This window comes from Schistocerca piceifrons, chromosome 4 (genome assembly GCF_021461385.2).
Source record: "Schistocerca piceifrons isolate TAMUIC-IGC-003096 chromosome 4, iqSchPice1.1, whole genome shotgun sequence".
In the NCBI taxonomy this organism is placed as follows: domain Eukaryota; kingdom Metazoa; phylum Arthropoda; class Insecta; order Orthoptera; family Acrididae; genus Schistocerca; species Schistocerca piceifrons.
Genome location: NC_060141.1, coordinates 32094424 through 32118153, shown reverse-complemented (window position 1 = coordinate 32118153; position 23730 = coordinate 32094424). Strand labels below are relative to the sequence as shown.

General features: G+C 40.1%; 1 protein-coding gene across 1 annotated transcript in view; it reads left to right on the top strand.

The window, feature by feature from the left end:
* Nucleotides 1-23730, top strand: part of LOC124795570 (dynein regulatory complex subunit 7) — a 319826-nt gene that overhangs the window by 243654 nt on the left and 52442 nt on the right. Inside the window, exon 9 of the mRNA XM_047259642.1 lies at nucleotides 19995-20105. Coding sequence (XP_047115598.1) covers nucleotides 19995-20105 — 111 coding nt within the window. The remainder of the gene's footprint in view (nucleotides 1-19994; nucleotides 20106-23730) is intronic.

Below are 23730 nucleotides of genomic sequence, written 5' to 3'. Positions count from 1 at the left end.
GAAGGCCACAGTGAGACCCTCGGTATATTTCGAGAGGGGCAGCTCGTCACAGCAGATGTGATGACCATGGGCGGCTAGGCTGTATGGAAGGGACTTCTTGGATTGTAATGGGTGGCAGCTGTCGAAGTGGAGGTATTACTGGTGGTTAGTGGGTTTGATATGGACAGAGGTACTGATGTAGCCACCTCTGAGGTGGATGTCAACATCTAGGAAGGTGGCTTGTTGGGTTAAGTAGGGCTGGTTGAAGCAAATGGGGGAGGAGCAGTTGAGGCTCTGGAGGAATGTGGGTAGGGTATCCTTGACCCTGATCCAGATTGCAAAGATGTCATTAATGAGCCTGAACGAGGTGGGAGGTTTAGGATTGTGGGTGTTTAGGAAGGATACCTTCGGATGGCCCATGAATAGGTTGGCATAGGATGGAGCCCATGGTTGCCCATTGCTGTACTCCGAATTTGTAGATAGTACCTTCAAAGGAGAAATAATTGTGAATGCGGGTATAGTTGGTCATGGTGACAAGGAAGGAAGTTGTTGGTTTGGAAAGGTAGTGTTCAGTAGCAGTAAGGCCATGGGCACTAGGCATATTAGTGTAAAGGAAGGTGGCATCAGTAGTGATGAGCAGGGCATCATGTGGTAAAGGGACAGAACTGTGGAGAGTCAGTGGGGGAATTGGTTGATAACTTTTGTATTGGAGGGTATTTCCCAGGTAATAAGTTGAAGGTGTTGTTCAACGAGAGCAGGGATTCTCTCTGTGGGGGCACAGTAACTGCCCATAATGGGGCATCCTGGATGGTTGGGTTTATGGACTTTAGGAAGCATGTAGCAGGTGGGAGTGTGGGGTGCAGTAGGGTGGAGCCTTTGTCTGCAGGTAGGATTATAAGGTCAGGATCAGTTTTGAAATGGTGGACTGCAATTCTTTCTGAAGATGTGAGGTTAGTTTGCATGTTGAGGAATTTGGGGAACGATTGTGAGGGCAAGGTCTGAGGTTAAGAAAGTCTGGAAAGTTAACAGGGGAGTGATTTTGGGAAGCAAGACCTGTCCCATACATCCTCCCACCACCACCTACTCCAGTCATGTCACAAACATTACCTATCCTGTCAAACACACGGCTACCTGTGAAACTAGTCAAGTGATCTACAAGCTAAGCTGCAAAACCTGTGCTGCATTCTATGTGGGCATGACAACCAGCAAGCTGTCTGTCCACATGAATGGCCAAGAAACAAAAGGAACACACTACACGGCATTCCTAATTTCAATTGCCATATGGATCCTTTCCACCAACACCAGTTTTTTTTCTGAATTGCACAGGTGGGAACTCTCCCTGCAATATATCCTATGCTCCTGTAGCCCTCCTGGCCTCAACATTCATTAATCATTGTCATCACCCATCCAGCCCCTTCCCTATTCCCATTCCAGCACTACACAGCCCTCTATCTATTCCAACAACACATCTTTTTATTTCTTCCTTCTGCTACCCCCCCCCCCCCCCTTTCTGATCCCTCTGCTGCCCTCCATCTCGCTACTCTACTGCACATAGCTGCCCTGCCCTCTGTCCACCTCGTCCTTGCACGTTCCCCAGCATCACTTCACCATCCCCCACCCCTACTCTGCTATCCTTCCTCATCCCAGCCCCAGCCTCCTCCTTACACCCACCCAGCTGCCTCTCCCATCAAGCACTGCTGCTGCTGTTGCTGCTGCTGGAAGTGTGACTTCAGCTGCCATTGACTGGAATCGTGTGTGTGTGTGTGTGTGTGTGTGTGTGTGAGTGTGTGTGTGTGTGTTACATTTGCATGCGTGTATGTTTCTGTTGTCTATATTTGACAAAGGCCTTGTTGGCCGAAAGCTTATTTTGTGACAGTCTCGTGCCTATCTGTGACTCAGCATCTCAACTATATGGTAAGTAGCAGCTACGCTTTTCTTAATATTGTTACAGTCCATCATCGATTTTCAATTGTTTGATTTTTGCCTGATGGCTTTTCTTCCATCCTAACCCAGTGCTGTTTTCCTTTGCTACTATTTTCTGATGCATTAGTATGCTCAATGTCAGTCCTTCTTTCTCTTCTTTACTGTGTTTCTCTTGTTGCCTTTAATACCGCACTGCCCGCTCTACTTACAATACGCATTGTATTAACCGTCACGGCCACGAACAACAGACGGATACAAGACCGTGCTGATTGGTGGTCCAGCATCTTAGGTCCCACATTACTCCCACCAATATCATTAATCCTATACCTTCAAATTGATCACTCTTGCTGTGTCACTCTTCTGTATTTTTGTGTGTTGTTTTCCAACCTTGCCAGTGTCACATAATCTTGTACCTCATCGGACAAACACCTCCCCACTCCTCATTCTTTCTCCATTAATTTCACCTCATCCAGTCACATCTGCTGTCCTCCTTCTTCAAACTTATTGACCCTCAGAACTGCTACCCACAGTAAAAAACTTTTTTTTTTGTTTATATCTTTGTTTGCTCTCATCGTGACTTCACACCAGTTTTAGTGAGTTTTTGCCTTTCGCTATCATTGACTCCCCCAGATTTCACCTTGTTTCCCCCTTTTTCATGGATTTCATCCTTTTCGTGTTTTCTCCCACGTGTTTGCAAATTTTTTCAGACATAATTCTATAATTCTACATTATTTAACAAGTCCTGCATGATTGAATTTGAGAGTGGGGCAAGTGGTGAGGCCTTTGGAAATGACTGATATTCCTGTGGGGGCTAAGGCTTTTGGAGGAAAGGTTCATGACTATGTTTCCAGTCTGTTTAGTGGATTCTGTGTGGTAGTGGGAGGGAGTTTTGGAGGGTGGGGTAAATGTAGTAGGTCTGCAAGACAGAGTTTGTCAGCTGTGAGGGGAGGTGTGGGAGGTTTGGAGGTTGTTGTAGAGGTGGTGGACAGTGGTCTCCATGGCGGGAGTAGGAAGTAAGCAGGGTAGAGAGCTTTTTCAGGTGGCGTTGTGCATGTTGCTCTAGTTACTGGAGGGCAAGAATTTCCAAGTGTGATATGGGATCCAGGAATTTGGGATTGCATGGCCGGGAGAATTACGTGAATGGAGAGAAGGTATTGCAAGGAGGTTTTAGCTTGGTTGATATGGTTTTGCAGGAGTAGGTTGGTGAGGGCTTAGGATTGGCAGAATCTGGACAGATGGAGGTCATTGGGGAAGGAGGGGTGGCAGCTGGAGGTGGGTATGCAGGAAAAGTATGTGACTACGGATAAGGATAAGGATAAGGAAACTTTTCGTATTGACACCGATGGAAGGAGCAAAGATCCATGGTGGTGAAAAAAAACACAAAAAATAATGTAAATAATGTAGAATTACATCCGACAAAATTCACAAATGTGAGAAAAATCACAAGAAGGGTCAAATGGATTAAAAGGGGGGAAACAAGATGAAATATGAGGGAATTGACAATAGCTAAAGGTGAAAATTCACTACAGTTGGCATGAAGTCACAATGAGATCAAAGAAAAGATATCAATGAAGAAAAGTATTTCACTGTGGGTAGCAGTTCTGAGGGTGGATAAGTGTGAAGAACGGGGGTGGTGCATGTGAATGGATGAGGTGAAATTAATGGGTGTGAACTGGGATAGAATGGAGAGAGAGTGGGGGGTGTGGAGGGGCCCATAGGCTGAAATACAAGGTCATGTGGCACTGGAAAGGTATGGGAAATAACACACGAAAATACGGGAGAGTGACACAACAGTATACTGAAGAGACAGGCTGGACAGTGAAGGGGGAGATGTGTTTATAGTGATAAAAAGTGCAATAGTATCGAAGGAAATTGATGGAGATCCGAAATGTGAAATAATTTGGGTGAAGGTCACGGTTAAAGCAAGCTCAAACATGGTAATAGGATGTCTCTATTGGCCCCCTGGCTCAGCAGCTGTGGTGGCAGAGCACCTGAAGGAAAATTTGGAAAATATTTTGAGTAGATTTTCTGACCATGTTATAGTTCTGGGTGGAGATTTTAATTTGCTGGATATAGACTGGGAGACTCAAACGTTTATAACAGTTGGCAGGCACAAAGAATCCAGTGAAATTTTTTAAAGTTTTTTATCTGAAAACTACTTTGAGCAGTTAAACAGAGAACTGACTTGTGGCGATAAGATATTAGACCTTCTGGTGACAAACAGAGCAGAACTATTTGAAACAGTTAACGCAGAACAGGGAATCAGTGATCATAAAGCGGTTACTGCATCAATGATTTCAGCTGTAAATAGAAATATTAAAAAAGGTATGAAGATTTTCTGTTTACTAAAAGTGATAAAAAGCAGATTTCAGAGTACTTGATGGCTCAAGTACAGATAGTGTTGAGGATCAGTGGACAAAGTTCAAAACCTTCGTACAATATGCATTAGATGAGTATGTGCCAAGCAAGATCGTAAGAGATGGAAAAGAGCCACCATGGTACAACAACCGAGTTAGAAAACTGCTGCGGAAGCAAATGGAACTTAACAGCAAACATAAACATAGCCAAAGCCTTGCAGGCAAACAGAAATTACGCGAACCAAAATGTAGTGTGAGGAGGGCTATGCGAGAGGCGTTCAGTGAATTCGAAAGTAAAGTTCTATGTACTGACTTGGCAGAAAATCCTAAGAAATTTTGGTCTTATATCAAAGCGGTAGGTGGATACAGAGGATGACAGACTAAAGGCCGAAAAACTAAATGACATGTTCCAAAGCTGTTTCACAGGGGAAGACTGCACTGTAGTTTCTTCTCTAGATTGCCGCACAGATGACAAAATGGTAGATATCAAAATAGATGACAGAGGAATAGAAAAACAATTAAAATCGCTCAAAAGAGGAAAGGCCACTGGACCTGATGGGATACCAGTTCGATTTTACACACAGTATGCGAAGGAACTTGCCCCCCCTTCTTGCAGCGGTGTACCTTAGGTCTCTAGAAGAGCGTAGTGTTACAAAAGATTGGAAAAGGCCACAGGTCATCCCCATTTTCAAGAAGGGTCATCGAACAGATGTGCAGAACTATAGACCTATATCTCTAACATCAATCAGGTGTAGAATTTTGGAACACGTATTATGTTCGAGTATAATGACTTTTCTGGAGACTAGAAATCTACTCTGTAGGAATCAGCATGGGTTTCGAAAAAGACGATTGTGTGAAACCCAGCTCGTGCTATTCGTCCACGAGACTCAGAGGGCCATAGACATGGGTTCCCAGGTAGATGCCATGTTTCTTGACTTCCGCAAGGCATTCGATACAGTTCCCACAGTCGTTTAATGAGCATATGGACTATCAGACCAATTGTGTGATTGGATTGAAGAGTTCCTAGATAACAGAATGCAGCATGTCATTCTCAACAGAGAGAAGTCTTCCGAAGTAAGAGTGATTTTTGATGTGCCACAGGGGAGTGTCGTAGGACCGTTGCTATTCACAATATACATATATGACCTTGTGGATGACATCGGAAGTTCACTGAGGCTTTTTGCAGATGATGCTGAGTTCACTGAGGCTTTTTGCAGATGATGCTGTGGTATATCGAGAGGTTGTAACAATGGAAAATTGTACTGAAATGCAGGAGGATCTGCAGCGAATTGACGCATGGTGCAGGGAATGGCAATTGAATCTCAATGTAGACAAGTGTAATGTGCTGCGAATACATAGAAAGGTAGATCCCTTATCATTTAGCTACAAAATAGCAGGTCAGCAACTGGAAGCAGTTAATTCCATAAATTATCTGGGAGTACGCATTAGGAGTGATTTAAAATGGAATGATCATATAAAGTTAATCGTCGGTAAAGCAGATGCTAGACTGAGATTCATTGGAAGAATCCTAAGGAAATGCAATCCGAAAACATAGGAAGTAGGTTACAATACGCTTGTTCGCCCACTGCTTGAATACTGCTCAGCAGTGTGGGATCCATACCAGATGGGGTTGATAGAAGAGATAGAGAAGATTCAACGGAGAGCAGCGCACTTTGTTACAGGATCATTTAGTAATCGCGAAAGCGTTACGGAGATGATAGATAAACTCCAGTGGAAGACTGTGCAGGAGAGACGATCAGTAGCTCGGTACGGGCTTTTTTTGAAGTTTCGAGAACATACCTTCACCGAAGAGTCAAGCAGTATATTGCTTCCTCCTACGTATATCTCGCGAAGAGACCATGAGGATAAAATCAGAGAGATTAGAGCCCACACAGAAGCATACCGACAATCCTTCTTTCCACGTGCAATATGAGACTGGAATAGAAGGGAGAACCGATAGAGGTACTCAAGGTACCCTCCACCACACACTGTCAGGTGGCTTGCGGAGTATGGATGTAGATGTAGATGTAGATGTAGATGTAGATGTCACCTCCCTTTACACTAACATCCCTAATGCCCATGGCCTTAGCGCTATTGAGCACTACCTTTACCAATGTCAGTTGGATTACAAACCAAAAACCTCCTTCCTAGTTGCCATGACCAACTATATCCTCATCCACAATTACTTCTCGTTTAAAGGCACTACCTAAAAACAAATTCGGGGTACAACTATCGGTACCTGCATGGCTCCATCCTATTTCAACCTACTCGTGGGCCGTCTAGAGGAATCCTTCCTAAACACCCAGAATCCTAAACACCCAGTACTTATGTCCATGTTAAACTGACTAACCACCAGCAATACCTCCACTTCGACACCTGGCACCTGTTCCATATCAGGAAGTCCTTTCCATACAGCCTAGCCACCCGTGGTCATCGCATCTGCAGTGACAGTACCTATGTCCATGTCACATCCGCTAACCACCAGCGATACCTCCAATTTGACAGCTGCCACCCATTCCATACCAAGAAGTCCCTTCCATATTGTGTAGCCACCCATGGTAATTGCATCTGCAGTGACAAGTAGTCCCTCTTGAAATATACCAACTGTAATTTATTATCCTACCAACCCTGTACAAAAACAAATCTCTCATGACATATCTTTCCAGTCTTCCACCATCTCCCAAAATCTCACCGTCCTGCCACAGAAGTGCATCCTGCCATAACTCAGCACCACCCAGGGCTGGCACAAATGAGAAATTTCCTTCCCATGCCTCCCACAGTCATGTTGTACCGTCCACTAAACCTAGACGATAAACTCATCCATCCCTACACAATCCCTGATCCCAACCCCTTACCTCATGGCTCATATCCCTGTAATAGACCTAGATGCAAGACTGGTCCCCCACATCATCCCACCACCACCTACTTCAGTCCAGTCACAAGCATCACCTATCCCATCAAAGGCAGGGCTACCTGTAAAACCAGTCACGTGATCTACAAGATAAGTTGCAACCATTCTGGTGCATTCTATGTGGACATGACAACCAACAAGCTGTCTGTCCACATGAATGGCCACTGACAAACTATGGCCAAGAAATAACTGGACCATCCGGTTGCTGAGCAAGCCACCCAACATGACATTCTTCATTTTAATGACTGCTTCACAGCCTGTGCCATATGGATCCTTCCCACCAACACCAGCTTTTCTGAATTGTGCAGGTGGGAACTCCCCCTGCAATATATCCTATGTTCATGTTACCCTCCTGGCCCAGCCTTTGTTAGTCATTGTCCTCAACCATCCAGCCCCTTTCCTGTTCCTATTCCAGCACTGCACAGCCCTCATTCCACCACTACACCCTGTCTCTTTACTTCTCTCCTTTTCCACAACACCCCGCTCACCTCTCCATGCCCTCCGTCTAACCTCCCGACTGCAACTGGCTACCCATCCTCTCTCCACCTCGTCCCGGCATCCTCCCCTGCAGCACTTCATTGTCCCCACACCTACCCTGCTATCCCACCCCGTCCCTGCCTCAGCTCCCTCCTTACCACCATCCAGTTGCCTCTCTCATCACCGAGCGAGGTGGCGCAGTGGTTAGACGCTGGACTCACATTCGGAAGGACGACGGTTCAATCCCGCGTCCGGCCATCCTGATTTAGGTTTTCCGTGATTTCCCTAAATCACTCCAGGCAAATGCCGGGATGGTTCCTCTGAAAAGGCACGGCCGACTTCCTTCCCCATCCTTCCCTATTCCGATGAGACCGATGACCACGCTGTCTGGTCTCCTTCCCCAAACCAACCAACCAACCTCTCTCATCATGCACTGCTGCTGCTCTCACAATGTGACTTCAGCTGCCAGAGACTGCAGTCGTGTGTGTGTGTGTGTGTGTGTGTGTGTGTGTGTGTGTGTTTCGTATGTTTTTGACAAAGGCCTTGTTGGCCAAAAGCTTATTTTGTGACAGCCTTTTTGTTGTGCGTATCTCCAACTCAGCATCTTTGCTGTATGGTGAGTAGCAACTACCCTTTTCATAATATTGTCACATTCCATTCTGGGTTTTCCATTGTTTGATACTATTCATGATAGCTTTTACCTTAATTATATCTTCTTTTTTGTGGTTGCCTTTCTCAAAGTTTCTTGATGTCGTGGACCTGACATGTAATGCCACAAATGTCCTTCTGCAGAGGGTTGAGAGCTGTAAGAGAACTCTGAAAACTAATAAATGATATAAACAACTTTCAGCAGCTCTTCTGTATTTTGTATCTAGTGTATAAGAATATTTACAATTGTGGGTGAACAGATCTCTTTTTCAATTTCTAACTTGCATATATCATTACACATAATCATCTCTGTACAGTGTCTCAGAACAGAATGACATTTTTGTTCAGCTCTCTCCAATTGTTTCCGGGCATTGTCATTATCGGCAGCACCTCTTGTGCTGTGCCTTCCAAGTCACTGCCAAGCCACTATGTCAAAGTATAAGCAACACCACCATCGCAGTTGGACACACTCAATTGCTGTCATGCTTTGACATATTCTGTGCTCACACTTCTTTCAGCACATCTGTGTGTACATAAAGTCACATGTGGAAGTTCTCTACTTAAATACAACATACATTTTTATGCACACATCTTTTTTCAACTACAGAGGAAGAAGTGTAACATGTTGTTCTGGATGAACAGCACATCACACCACACTGGCCACCCTATACCACTAACATGATCAAAACCAGATTAACATGATGACTCTTTGAAGATACAGAATAAAGACCAGTAAAAATATGAAAGATCTGCAAGTTGTTGCCAAAAGAAGGGCTTAGAAATGAGCATATTGAAAATGGTTGTAGTAGAGTCCGCAGATAAAGTATTTGTGCAGCAGAACTGAGTATGAAATGTTGAAGAACAAGTTGGTGGAGTGGGATTATTAAAAATGCTGTCACGAGTACACACTGTACCAAAATTGCACCAAAGAAGAATACAACAAAATCAATTAAAACAAGCAGGTCAATCAATTGTTTACAGTTGAAAAACCTAAATGTAAAGAAGACCTGGTTACAAAAATAAGAAAAGACAGGCGTAATAAGAACAGATTTACAAATAATGAATCTCTCTAATCAATAGATGTTCCCAACTGTGAGGTGTCAAGAGATAAGATGTTAATATTAAAGGAATTGGAAACATACTTTGAAGTACATTGTAAGCCCTTGTTCGCTGAACTCAAAATAATGACTGTTATAAATCTGTACATATACCAAGTGTTAATCTATACAAAAAATAACCTACATGAAGTAAAACGTAGAAATAATATCCATGGTCACAAACAAGAAAAAACAAGTCCATATATACATCATACTGTAGACTAGCAAAGACAGTCAATAGCTATGTGCTAGTGGGCCATAAACTATTTAATAAGCTTCCGCAGACAGTACAAGATCTTCAAGAGTGTGAATTTAGGAAAACATTAAATAAGTGGCTAGTTGCCAACCCCTTTTATGAATTAAAAGAATTCTTTGACTGGGACATTGAATTGTAAGTCAATAATGCTTTATTATTCTGTTTATTAATGTAATGATTGTGCTGTACAAAAATTTGTCTATTGTGCCAAAATTTGTCTATTGCTGTAATGGCCTAACGACAATAAAATTATCTTATCTTACTATTGTACTATAGAGGAAACAACACTCATGTGGCTGATGGCTTGCACGATGGAACCGGTCTACAATGGATGTATACAGTGCTCAACAGTGTGTGAAAGAAAATGTAGTGCTCAGGGATTGGAAACAAAGAGTCATCATCTTACTACTTAAAACAAATTATAGAAGGAAGAAATGCGTGTACTGTGGATGTTTAACTAACTTTGCTTCTACATGGCATAAGAAACTGTGTCAATACTCTAGGCAAGAATAAAAAAAGTTGAACTTGAAAAAATTGGTTTAGACCTCATGGGTCAAGTATTGGCTTTTTTTTTTTTTTGCCAAAAACATGCTTTTTTTAGAAATACAAGAAGAAAAATAAAATACTTGCCACTGTCTTTCTGGATGACACCTAAGGAAGCATTACAGAATGTCACTGCAGGTGTCTGAGAATTATATGATGACACCAGTCACCAAGACTGATATAAATGATTTGGTACTGTGTGAAAGTGCTCTGGAAGCCAATTGAGGATTTGGAAATTAAGAGTTAGAGATTTTGGGCTACTTCCAGTACTTGCCACTTGAGATGTTCGTTCAGTCACTCATAAATTCACCGTGTCCACGGATCCATCAAGAAGGAGTATCTCCAGCAATGTGTAATGAGTCAAGGTGTATTTTAGCAAAAGAGAACCAAGCGACAGGAATTTATTCAGTTTATTCATTTAGTCTCCGTAGACAAACACAGGATTTGTTTAGGATTGTGGGTATATTTTACACTTCCTCTAATAATAAAAAAAGGCTATATACCTTCACTACTGGTACTGTAAATATTAGTGGTACAAATGAAACTGTTACATTTAATACTATAAAAACCTTTATTAGTCAGAAACTCATTCAAGACCATTTCAAAGCACCTTCCACTTGAACTTTTTAAATTATTTAGAGGTTCGCTTTAAAATTTTATTCCCATGTAATACAGACTGTTTTCTGCACCTTTTGTGTTATACCTTTACAGATGACAATCACAGTCAGTCCTAGTATTATAAATATGTATATCACTATTTATGCTGCTGTACTGGTTGTACTTTAAAATTAGATCAACAGTTTTATGAACATATATTTATGACAGTCTTGGCAAATTTTTACTTTTGAATGTCTCTTGCTAGACTCATTATAACTGAGCTCACTCAGGTAGGAGGCGCTACGAGTGCTGCTTTCACTCAACTGTGAGCACCTCCCTACACATGCCTATTTTCTGCTCCAGGCCTGATAAATTTATCATGAGTCCCATATTTCAGTAGTGACAACAGCAACTGCCACCACCTGAAGATGATGACCACTTCTATCAATAAAATACAAGGTCCGTTCAAAAAATTCTGGAACATGGTCCACAAAAGGTTTCTACACTCACCTTTTACTTTTTGTGCATGGTCTCCTTTGAAATAATCTCCTCCACAATTGATACACTGCTTCCAATGTTGTTTCCACTTCCGGAAGTAGTCTCGGTATGCTTCTTGCTGGATTGCGTGAAGCACCATCTGCGAATTTTCTATTTCAATGGGCATTTCAGCTTTGTAAGTTAAAAAAGTAGTCCACAGGGGTCACGTCTGGGAGAGCATGGAGGATGAGGCAGCACAGTGATATTTGTGCAGTAGACATGCACCAACAGAGATGAATGTGTGTGTGCGTTATCATGATGCAAAAGCCATGAATTGTCTTGCCACATTTCAGGCTGTTTCCTTCTCACATTTTCTCATAGGTGTCACAACAGATCCCAATAGTATCATTGATTAACAATTTGTCCCTGTGGTATGAATTCATGATGAACTAAACCTTCAAAGTTAAAGAAAACTATCAGCATGGCTTTGACATTTGATCTGGCCTGATGAGCTTTTCTTGAGCTTGGAGAACCTTTCCTGACCCATTGTGAAGACTGAACCTCAGTCTCAATATCATAACAGTAGACCCACATCTCATCACTAACTGTGAGTCTCTTAAGGAACACATTGTTATCACCTGCACGATGTAAGGCTCTTAACAGACTGGTATTGACTCACGAGCTGTGGGTCGAACTTTCCTGCAACACGATGGAGTCCAAAATGCTGTGTCAGGATTTCATGACATGATCCAACTGAAATGTTATGTTCTTTTGCTATCTCTCGGACAGTCAAGTCTTCAATTGGCACAGAAAATTTCTTTGATGTTACTGACAGAAGTGTTGTCGATAGATGTTGAAGGATGTTCTGAACGAGGGTCATCTTTGACTTCCGTCCGGCCATTTTTAAACCGTGTGAGCCATTCGTAACACCAAGTACAGCTTAAGCACACATCACCGTAGGCTTCCTGCATTGTTTTGTGTGTCTGTAAAGGTTTTCTTGAGTTTCACACAAAATTTAATGCAGGTGCATTGCTCCTCTAACTCTGCCATTTTGAAGTTTACAAACTGTGCAACACAATGTTCTACTAAATACAGCACTGAACAATAACTAACAATGAAACTTCCAGCAGTTACATATTAAACACAGGTGTATGCAGGGATGCAAACAGCATTTCACTCCAACACACCATTGGCATGAAGTTACGAATGATCCAGAATTTTTTGAACAGACCTCATGTTGTGGTATATGCACAGTATTACCCAGTGGCAAGTCTGGAAAGTGTATTTGTCTGAATACCCTATTTATGTGCTTTGCAGCAGCACATCCCACTCTACTTCAATTCCCTATGTGATACATGGACTCAATAAAGCATAGTAGGTCATACTCATCTGCTCATAATTCAGAACTTGTAATATTGTCCTCATGTGTAAATTGATTTTCTTCAGTTTTAACATCAGAGATCAATGTGATGTTCCAAAAAGTGATGTATGCCTAATATCACACCAAGGATGGCACTTTTGTCGTCCAGTTCTATTTCTGTACCATAATCAGATACGACATTCCACTGCATTCCATTAGGGTTGGTGATGTACTCGAAAATCCATTAAAATTGTTTTACTAAGGCTTAAGGTTAAACAACTATTTTATCATATTAAAAATAATTATCACTATACTGCTCAATACTATTTGTGCTTACTCCAGCAAAATGTAACCCAGTACACGTAAATTACATGGAAAGATGCTACTTAAAAAAAACCTGACTTATTTACATTAAATTATTGCTATTTCTCTCCTCTTAGTTGCTTAACATTTGTTGGATTACACTGGTATTCTTCAAAGAAAACAGTTATCTACAATTGTTAATAACAGAGATCTGTTTGCAGTAATAGATGTTGGATAATGATATATGTTCCAAATTTTCTTTTGAATTCGTGGGTATTCTCAGTTCCGCGCTTTCTTTTTAGATAGGAGCCTCTTAAATATACACTTACACCAAAGTGGGAATAGCAGCTGCTGTAGTTTTCTTTTCTTACTTCTGGCTTTGTAAAATGGCCATGATGACTAATGCTAAATATGTCACATTATCTATCAATAATTTGGACCTGTATAGCTTTCATGGAGTGGTATCTGATATGCCCTGTGGGACTATGGTAGTTGTAATTGCATATTTATTATTATTGTTATTATTATGTTTACAACAACATACACTTATTAAAAGCTGAGGATTTAGTATGATATTTAACATGAGATAAGATTAGTGTAATGTGTTCCTGTATTCATTGTTGAGACACTTAAGAACAAATCGTAAAGTATAAATTCTTTTACTTATGTGACAAGATTATACTTTTTTATCTTCAGAAGAATGTCATGTGGCATAATTGTTTAATATGTGATTAACTGCCCCAGCAATACCTCTGCTTTAGGGATATCTATGCATAGCCTGATGAATGAAAGAAATAATTTCATGATTTTATTCCAAAAATATTAATAAAACTTTAACTTGTACTTTTAAATTGAAATGCATCTGATTCTGTTGTAATTTCCAGACCTACTACTGTTTTTGCATCTTTGAAATTTAAATCCGGCACAGAGATATTAAAAGAGCATTGGTGGTATATCCATTACTTGTATTATGATAAATGCCAAATACAAGATAATGGATCACTGTTTCTTTTTATTTACCAAAATCAGTACATTCATGGGAATGGTGTTGAATCAAAATAGGCATCTGACTACCACAATGTCCAAAATTAAACTTGTACTCTACAAAAAATGAAGCAAAAATCAGAGCTTGCCCTACATGGCACCACCAGATTTTGACCTACCATATGAAAATAGACTTTTCCCTCTTCAGGCATTTCTGTCTATCTGTCATTAGCAATCTCCCAATGTGATGCTGTACAATATTCTGGCAATGCTACCAAGCATCAAACATGGCTTAATAATTAAAACATGCTCCTTTACTTTTCTCCACCATATTAAGATAAATGTATACAATATTATATGTCATCAAACTCCAGTGGCTGGCTGTGACTTCAAACCCTCAGTAAAACTTATACAGACCATTTTTCTATTGTGCCTTTTAATTTATTACAGTTAATACAATAACAGTGTTTATCGTTAGTGGGTCAATATTCTGATTAATGATGTAAGATGCCAGGCAGATTCTGTGCTCCAGATTATCTCTGTTAGATTGTTCTGCTGTCAGCATACCCCACTCAGACAGCATGCAATGGACTACATGCAACATAAAAATTACAACTACAATTAATATACAAGGGTAATCCCAAAAGTAAGGTCTCCTATTTTTTTTATAAGTACACAACTCCTTTGTGCTTGCTTTAGTTGTCCTTTGTACTGTGGTAATCATTGTTGCCACAACCGTGTCATGGTCACTGATACCAGTTTTGATGTGGACAGCCTCAAAGACGTCAGATCTATTTGTTGTTGCTAGATCCAATATATTTCCATCATGATTGTGGTTCCTAAATACCTGTTCTAGGTAGTTTTCAAAGTTTCACAGGATATCTTATCATGTTCCCCACCAACAAAACTGTAATTTTCCCAATAAACTGTTGGATAATTAAAATCTCCACCAATGATTGTAGTGTGATTGGGGAACTTGTGTACAACTGAACTGAGGTTCTCTCTAAAGTTTTTGGTCAAATCAGGAGATAAGCCTGGTGGGCGATAGAAGGATCTGATTATCATTTTATGCCCACCCCTGAATTTTCACCAATAAAAGACAAGAATTGGCAAAATAAAGACTCTGGCAACAGCTAAGATCAGAAAGAGGCCTGCTTGAGAGGCTTGACATACTACATTTCAGAAAAATTCATTTTGAAAAAACTTCCAAACACACAAAATTTGTAGTTAATGTTAACAAATTTCTCTTTTTCAAAAAACATTTCCTTGCTGTTGATCAGTCTGCATTTTACATCCTCTCTACTTCTACATCTAACATCTATATACTGCCTTTAGTGTCTTATTTGCAAATTGAATTCCTCCAGCTTCTCATAATTTAAGTTGACTACACTCCATCACCTTGTTATATTTTTGTTCATATTTGTCTTACAGTGCATTTTCAAGACACTATCCGTTCCATGCAAGTGTAATTCCTACTGTCGTGTCTAATAGCATTACAGTGATGATGATGATGATGATGATGATGATGGAAGGGAGAGGGTGAAACCTACTCTTAGCAAATAGCACCAAGGGGGACGCCAAGCTCAATGTCCCCACCCAACAGATGAATTTCTATCAACCGTGTCACACGTCTTTACTTTGTGAGACACTGTGGAGAGGTTCAGTATTTATAACAGGACATTGGCACAAAGTCTGATGATCAGGAAGTTTATGCCACCACCTCTCCTCCCCATGCCAGCTAAATACTGGCAGAGAAAATTTTTACCACCACCAGGCTTACCCACAGGTTGAGCACCACTGCACGAGTGTGTGTTATTGACCTTGGCTGCAGTGTGGGTGAGCCTCCCTTATGGGCCCAAACAAACAACACTTCAGCACAAATAGCTCCTTAAAATTCCGTCAAATATGTCTGCGTACCATTCATTGGTAAAGTGTCATACTGGATTGCAAACATATTCTGGCCAAAAATTTCAAAATTAGTTTTTCCACAATCAATAAAATGAAACACAAAATTGTTCTCAGCTTAAATTTAAAAACTGAAGTTCACCACAAGCCTGGCATTTATAAATTAAATTGTTTTGTGTGCCTCAAATTTTACATTGGCCAAACTAGTAGGAGTTTCAACAATGATTCATTAATACATGGATGTTCTTAGGCTCAACAACTTAAATATGTCAACTTTCACTGCTCACTTGCCCCAACATGGAAACACAGACATGAACATCGAAGCAAACTTAAGAGATATTACATTTTACTGAAAAAGGCATTTAAATGAATTTTGTAAAGGAATTAGAAATATACAACCACAGTCACAATAAACCTGATTGCATACTGAATGATCAACCACAATTAAAAAACCAAATGCACTTCCAAAATAGCATACAACTGCTATAATCTGAAATGATTGAAACAATAATTAAATGGCAGAGAGAAATTCTTCATAGGCTATTACCATCATCTTTCAAACATTAATTATTAAATGTCTAACTATAAAATTCTCTCAGTGAAAATAAACAATTTTTGAAAATATAATGTAATTGGATAGATAAAAAATCTACTCACCACGCAGTGGCAGGAAAACACACATATAAAAGGTATTGTGTGTGCAAGGTTTCAGAGCCAGTGGCTCCTAGTGGCAGAAGGGTTGAAGAGGAAGGAAGAGGGTTGAAGGAAAACAACTGGTGAGGTTTATGAAAAGGGGTAGAGTTCAGAAAAGTCTCCCAGAATCGCGGGTTAGGGGAGACTTACTGGACGTGATGAGAGGTAAAGATTGATTGTTGGGGACTGCAACAGGCAAGATTTGAATGCCTGTGAGCTTAAAGGGTGGAAGAAAGGGTAATATACAACATAGAGGTTACTGCTAAAACACTGTGCACGAGTTAATAAGAGCGAAAAGCTAAGTATGTGATAGAGGCAGGAGGGAACAGTGGCAAATAGACAGCTCAGAAAATGAAAGATGTAGAAAACTAAAATGGAGTGAAAAAGGAATAGTTACAGTGAGGAAATGCTGAGACCAAAGAAATTTACATAAATTGAGGCCAGGTGGGTGACGAGAACCGAGGACATTTGGAGTACCAGTTCATACCTGTGGAGTTCTAAGAAACTGGTGGCTGGGGGAAAAGTGCAGATTGTATGTGTAGTGAAACAGGCACCAGGTCATGAGTGTCATGTTGTAGTGCATGCTCTGAAACAGGATATTGTGTACTGCAAGTATACACTCTCTGCCTGTGCCCATTCATCCTAACTAATAACTTGGTCTCTAATAACTAGTCACTAACTAATAACTAGTCATGGTTATGTAAAAGGCTGAACAGTGTTTATGTAACAGCTAGTATATAATGTCTCATTTCACACGTGACTCTCCCTTTGGTAGTATATGTTTTGCCTGTTACAGAGCTGGTACAGGTGGTAGTGGGAGGGTGCATAAGACAGGTCATGCAGCAGGGATGATCACAGGGGCAGGAGCCATAGCATAGGGAGATGGGTGCAGAAGGAGCATAGGGTTTGACAAGTATACTGTGAATGTTGGGAGGGCGACAAAAAGCTATTCTAGGTGTGTTGGGCAAAACTGAGACAGAATGGACCTCATTTCAGGGCATGATTTTAGAAAGTCATTAATACATTCAAAACCAGTATAATACTGGGTGATGAGTGATGTACTCCTAAGCTGGTTTTTTGGAGGGATCAGCAGTATCAGGTTTGGGTGTGGTGGCCCGGGAAATCTGCTCTTGAACTAGGCTGGTGAGGTGATTACATCCAGTGAAGGCTGAGGTGAGAATGGTGGTGTATTGCTGTAAAGAATCGGTATAATCAGCTGATATTAAACACTGTTTGGCCTTTTATATCAGCTTGACTACCACCAAGCTATCAGTTAGTACGAATGGGCATAGACAGAGGAAATTCATTGTAATGTCTTTATTTCATAATATTTTTAAAACCAAATTTTGATCACCTTCAAGGTATTATCCATTGACCACAACACACTTCTTCAAATGATCCTTCCATTGTTCAAAAACAGTTTTTAATTCACTTATCGGGATGTTTTTATGCCTTCCAGCAATTTTTGTCTTATCTCCTCCACAGTGGCAAAACTCTTTCCTTTAATGTCCGTTTTGAGTCTTGGGAACAAATAGGAATCACAGGGGACTAGATCCGGTGAGTATGGGGGGGGGGGGGGGGGGGGGGGGGGGATAATTGATGTCATGCTGTTTTGGTTTTAGGTCAAAAACTGCTTTACAGAGAGGGTGGTGTGGGCTGGTGTATTGTCATGATGGAAGAACCAGTCCACTTTGCATCAAAGATCAGCCCTTTTCTTCCGTATACTCTCCCTCAATCGTTTCAAAACCTCTAAGTAGAACTCCTGGTTGACTGTTTGACAGGGGGGAACAAAATCTTTGGCCACAACACCTCTGCATTCAAAGAAACAAATGAGCATTGTCTTGATGTTTGAATTCACTTGGCGAGCTTTTTTGGGATGAGGAGAGCCACTTGTCTTCCATTGGCTTGCTGCTTTGTTTTGGGGTTGTATCCATAGCACCATGATTCATCACCAGTAATCACCTAGGAAAAAAATTCAGGGTCATCTTTGAGCTGATTTTGAAGCTCAAAACATGCCTGAAGTCGATGCTACCCTTTGCTCGTCTATGAGAAGGTGAGGGACAAATTTGGCTGCAACCCATCTCGTGTGCAAATATTCAGATAAAATCCTCTTAATTGAACTCCATGATATTTCAGACATCTCACAGAGTTCGGTGATGGTCTTCATGAATGAGGGCATTGGTTTTATTGACATTTTCATCACTTCTCGATGTTGAGGGGCATCCTGAATGGTTGGTCTTCAATTGACATTTCTTCATTTTTAAAATGTGAAAACTACTTATAGACTCTGGTTTTACTTAGGGCAGCATCCTCATAAGCAGTCTTAAGCACTGCAATAGTTTCTGCAGCCAGTTTCCCCAACAGGAACCAAAATTTCACAGCCACATGTTGCTCTCGACAATCTGTCATCATGTTTTCGCCAAAATGGAAAAAGTTGTTTCATTAAAAAAAACTCTTATGGGCAAACAGATGCCCTCACGGTTATCCAACTTTGCTCACTGACTCAGGTGGCATGACCTTAATGGACACCTGGCTGAACAATGGGTTACCCCACTCTCCCTCCCCATCACAGCCCAATTCGCGTTACTTTTGTGTCCCCCCCCCCCCCCCCCCCCTGTATGTCATCAGTTGTCATTATCCACCTGGCCTTAATTTAAGTTAATTTCTTTGGTCTCAGAATTTCTTAACAGTAACTGGTCCTTTCTTCACTCCATTTCAGTTTTCTACATCTTTATTTTCTGAGCTGTCTATTTGTCGCTGTCCCCTTCCCACCTCTTAGCACGTACAATGCACTCAGCTTTTTGCTCTTATTAACTCATGCACAATGTTTTAGCAGTAGTCTCTGTCTTGCATATTACCCTTTCTTGACCTTGAAGCTCTCAAGTTTTCAAATCTTGCTTGGTGCAGTCCCCAACAATCAATCTTTCCTTCTCATCCTGTACAGTAAGTCTTCCCTGACCGAGGATTCTAGGTGACTTTTCTGAACTCTAACCTTTTCCTGAACCTCATCAGTCCATTTTCTTCACTACTTTTTCTTCCCCTTCAACTCTTCTGCCAGAAAAAGGAGCCACTGGCTCTGAAAGCTTGTAAAAGTTGAATCCTTTGCTATTGAACCACAATGAATTGTTGACAACAAATGTTATTGGTTAACATATTTACTGGAAGGCACTCGTTAATGTTTCCAACTGCTTAAACATATGACTGAAAGTGCATACATGTGAACTCCAGACATATTCTAATTATTTTCTTTTCCCTGATGAATACTTTTTGCATCTAAATATGGGCCACATGAATATTTATGTTCCACAGAAGAAAATTACATCAGAAGTTTTTTTTTCTTTATCATTGTGTCCCATATTAATCCTGTTCTGTAATGTGAGAATACTGCAAGGTCAAAACATATGTTTTGTTGAGGTAAACATGATCTTTTACAATGTCTTTCAACATTTTTGTGCACAAAATAAAGTGTTATTTTTATTTACAGTATGACCCCGGTGCACCAGAGCCAAAAAACCTTACATTGTACTATCTATTAGATGAGATGCTCAAAACAGAAGAGAAATCATTAATTCATGTCCGTGATATAGAAAATGAGGTAAGGATTAAAAAATGAGGTGAGGTTTGTTTGTAAGATAATTTCGGTAATAGAAGAGATTTATAAAAGTTAAAGAATATAGTCCTGGCAGGGTAATTATTACATACAGTAAATGATACTTTCTATATTATGATAATGGAAATTATAGGATGGGAGCAATGAACAAAAATGAAGAAAGCTGTCACTCATCTGCAGGTGATTGATGCATGACACATAAACACACATAACAGCGTAGAATATTTCTTATCCAGTTTATGTTCTGGAACATGTAAGTGTCTGTATGAGTTTGTTTGTATAGAAGATTTATAAAGACAGGATTCTTCAAAAAGTACCTGTTTTTATACAAAACTAGAAAAAGAAAACTTCTTACCGAAGACTACAGATTCTAGCATTTGGAACTGGAGAACACCTTCATAGTTTCTGGATGCTTGACAAATTTCCTGCTTAGTCTTTGAACAGTTCCATTTTCTGCAATATTTCCTTTCCTCCTTTGCTCTTTGTAGAGGCTCTAGTTGCAAAAGCTAGCATTACTGTCAGTTTTTGTTCATCAGTGTCTCTTCCATTATCTGGGAAAAATATGTTTTTTGTATCTCCATTTGACTGTATTTGTAGACAGATTCTTTAAAATCTTAATAATGATGATGATGAGGTGTTTTAGGTGGTCAAAACATATAAAAATTTATGTGACATGCATGTGGTTAAAGCAACTATAAAATGTCCATAAAACATAACGTGTACACTACGTCATGCGAACTAGCATGCACACATGCCACCGCCCCCCCCCCCCCCCCCAAAATCCACACACACACACACGGCTAAATACCTTAATCAGTAAGTTCTAAAATACAGCATAAAACATGAGAGAAGTGTTGAAAATTTATTAATTACATACCATGACTGATTTATGTGACTTGCTGATCAGTAGATAAAAAATGCATAAAACAGTACATAAAATTGCCACTCTGTACCTGTGCTCTTGCCAAAGGAAAAAAAGAGGTTCTGGAAATAATTTTATTTTGAGCATATTGAACTGAGAAGTGCAGTTTCTGTACACCGCTTCAAGACAGGTAAAGACATTTTCAGTCTATTTATTTAAATCTAAATGAAAACTTTTGGAGTACCTTCAAATACTATATAGTAAGTCTATTTTTCAAATAGAAGCATTCTGAAAAAGTGTTTCAAGACAGAATTTGGCAACATATCATCAACAAAGAGGTCAAAACTAATAGAATCAATGAATGGGAGACTTAGTTTATAACACATTATGCTATGTTCGTAGTGTTCTGTGCCAGTTTTTGAAAATAGAAATGACATAATCCTGATCATGGTGAAAGTATTGAGAATTCACAAAATGATATAAAAAGTGTAGGTGGTATAATTATGGTAGGTGATTGACTGTTACTCTTTTGTAATACAGGTTGGAAACAGAAAATTAGACCAAAAAATGGGAAAAAAGTCAAAGTGATACATATGCAGAAAAAGTGAAAAACTATATATAAAAACAAAGATGAGGTGACTTACCGAACGAAAGCGCTGGCAGGTCGATAGACACACAAACATACACACAAAAATCAAGCTTTCGCAACAAACTGTTGCCTCATCAGGAAAGAGGGAAGGAGAGGGGAAGACGAAAGGAAGTGGGTTTTAAGGGAGAGGGTAAGGAGTCATTCCAATCCCGGGAGTGTAAAGACTTACCTTAGGGGGAAAAAGGGACAGGTATACACTCGCACTCACGCACATATCCATCCACACATACAGACACAAGCAGACATATTTAAAAGATGAGGTCTTTTAAATATGTCTGCTTGTGTCTGTATGTGTGGATGGATATGTGCGTGAGTGCGAGTGTATACCTGTCCTTTTTTCCCCCTAAGGTAAGTCTTTCCGCTCCCGGGATTGGAATGACTCCTTACCCTCTCCCTTAAAACCCACTTCCTTTCGTCTTCCCCTCTCCTTCCCTCTTTCCTGATGAGGCAACAGTTTGTTGCGAAAGCTTGAATTTTGTGTGTATGTTTGTGTTTGTTTGTGTGTCTATCGACCTGCCAGCGCTTTCGTTCGGTAAGTCACCTCATCTTTGTTTTTATATATAATTTTTCCCACGTGGCATGTTTCCCTCTATTATATTGATATCAAAAGTGAAAAACTGTTTGAAATAACTACAAAGATTATATTCATTTGTTGCCTCTTACAAACTGTAAGCCAGAATTCATAATGGTAGACTAAAAATGAGCAATGCATACTTCAGTATAGACCCACTCAGGGGTGTAGTGAAGATTGGAAAGCAGTTTGGACTTGTAATTAATATACTGTCATGCTCAGAGAAAAAAGCATTTAACTGATAAGGGGAATTGCATTGTACAAACTACCAGCAGGATGAGAGAAGGTAGCTTCAAGAGGAGAAGGGAAATTCAAAGGTGAAGAAGACTAAGCTGTTTAGCATCTGTTCTAGGCAGCAGCTTGGAACAGAAGAGAGAGATGTCTCTCAGTGGCAGCCATGATACCCCCAGTCTCACAAGTTAGTGACTGTGTGTCATGATCTAATTTGCAGGGTGACTTTTGTGACAGGGATTCTGACTATTTAAATGAAATGATTGACTTTTGCTGCATTAGTGGAAAGATGATAGATGAGAAGGTGACTTTCTTTTATTTATTTTTATTTACACGTCAAGTTCTGTAGGACCAAATCTCCAAGGTCATGGAACATGTCAGTACATGAAATTACAACATAGAAGCAATAACAGATAAAAACAAATGTTCATGAACCTGAAAAAAGTCAGTCCATAAGTTTAAGTAAACACTATCAGCAATACAATAAGAATCAGCTTAATTTTTCAAGGAACTCCTCGACAGAATAGAAGGAGTGACCCATGAGGAAACTCTCCAGTTTCAATTTAAAAGCAAGTGGATTACTGCTAAGATTTTTGAATTTGAGTGCCAGCTTGTTGAAAATGGATGTAGCAGTATACGGCTCACCTTTTTGCACAAGAGTTCAGGAAGTCCAATCCAAATGCAGGTGTGATTTCTGACGAGTATTAATCAAGTGAAAGCAGCTTATTCTTGGGAATAAACTAATATTGGTAACAAGAAATGACAATAAGGAATATGGATATAGAGAGGCCAATGTCAAAATACCCAGACTCTTGAACAGAAGTCAACAAGAGGATTGTGAACTCACACCACTTATTGCCTGAACCGCCCGTTTCTAAGCCAAAAATATCCTTTTAGAATGGGAAGAGTTACCCCAAAATATAATACCATATGACATAAGTGAATGAAAATAAGCAAAGTAGACTAATTTTCGTGTCGAACGATCACTCACTTCTGATACCGTTTGAATAGTAAAAATGTCAGTATTAAGTCTCTGAACAATATCCCGAATGTGGGCTTTCCACGACAGCTTACTATGTATCTGAACACCTAGAAATTTGAACTGTTCAGTTTCACTAATCATATACCCATTCTGTGAAATTAAAACGTCAGGTTTTGTTGAATTGTATGTTAGAAACTGTAAAAACTGAGTCTTACTGCGATTTAGCGTTACTTTATTTTCTACAAGACATGAACTTAGGTCATGTACTGCACTATTTGAAACTGAGAAACCAATGTTGCACACAACATCCTGTAC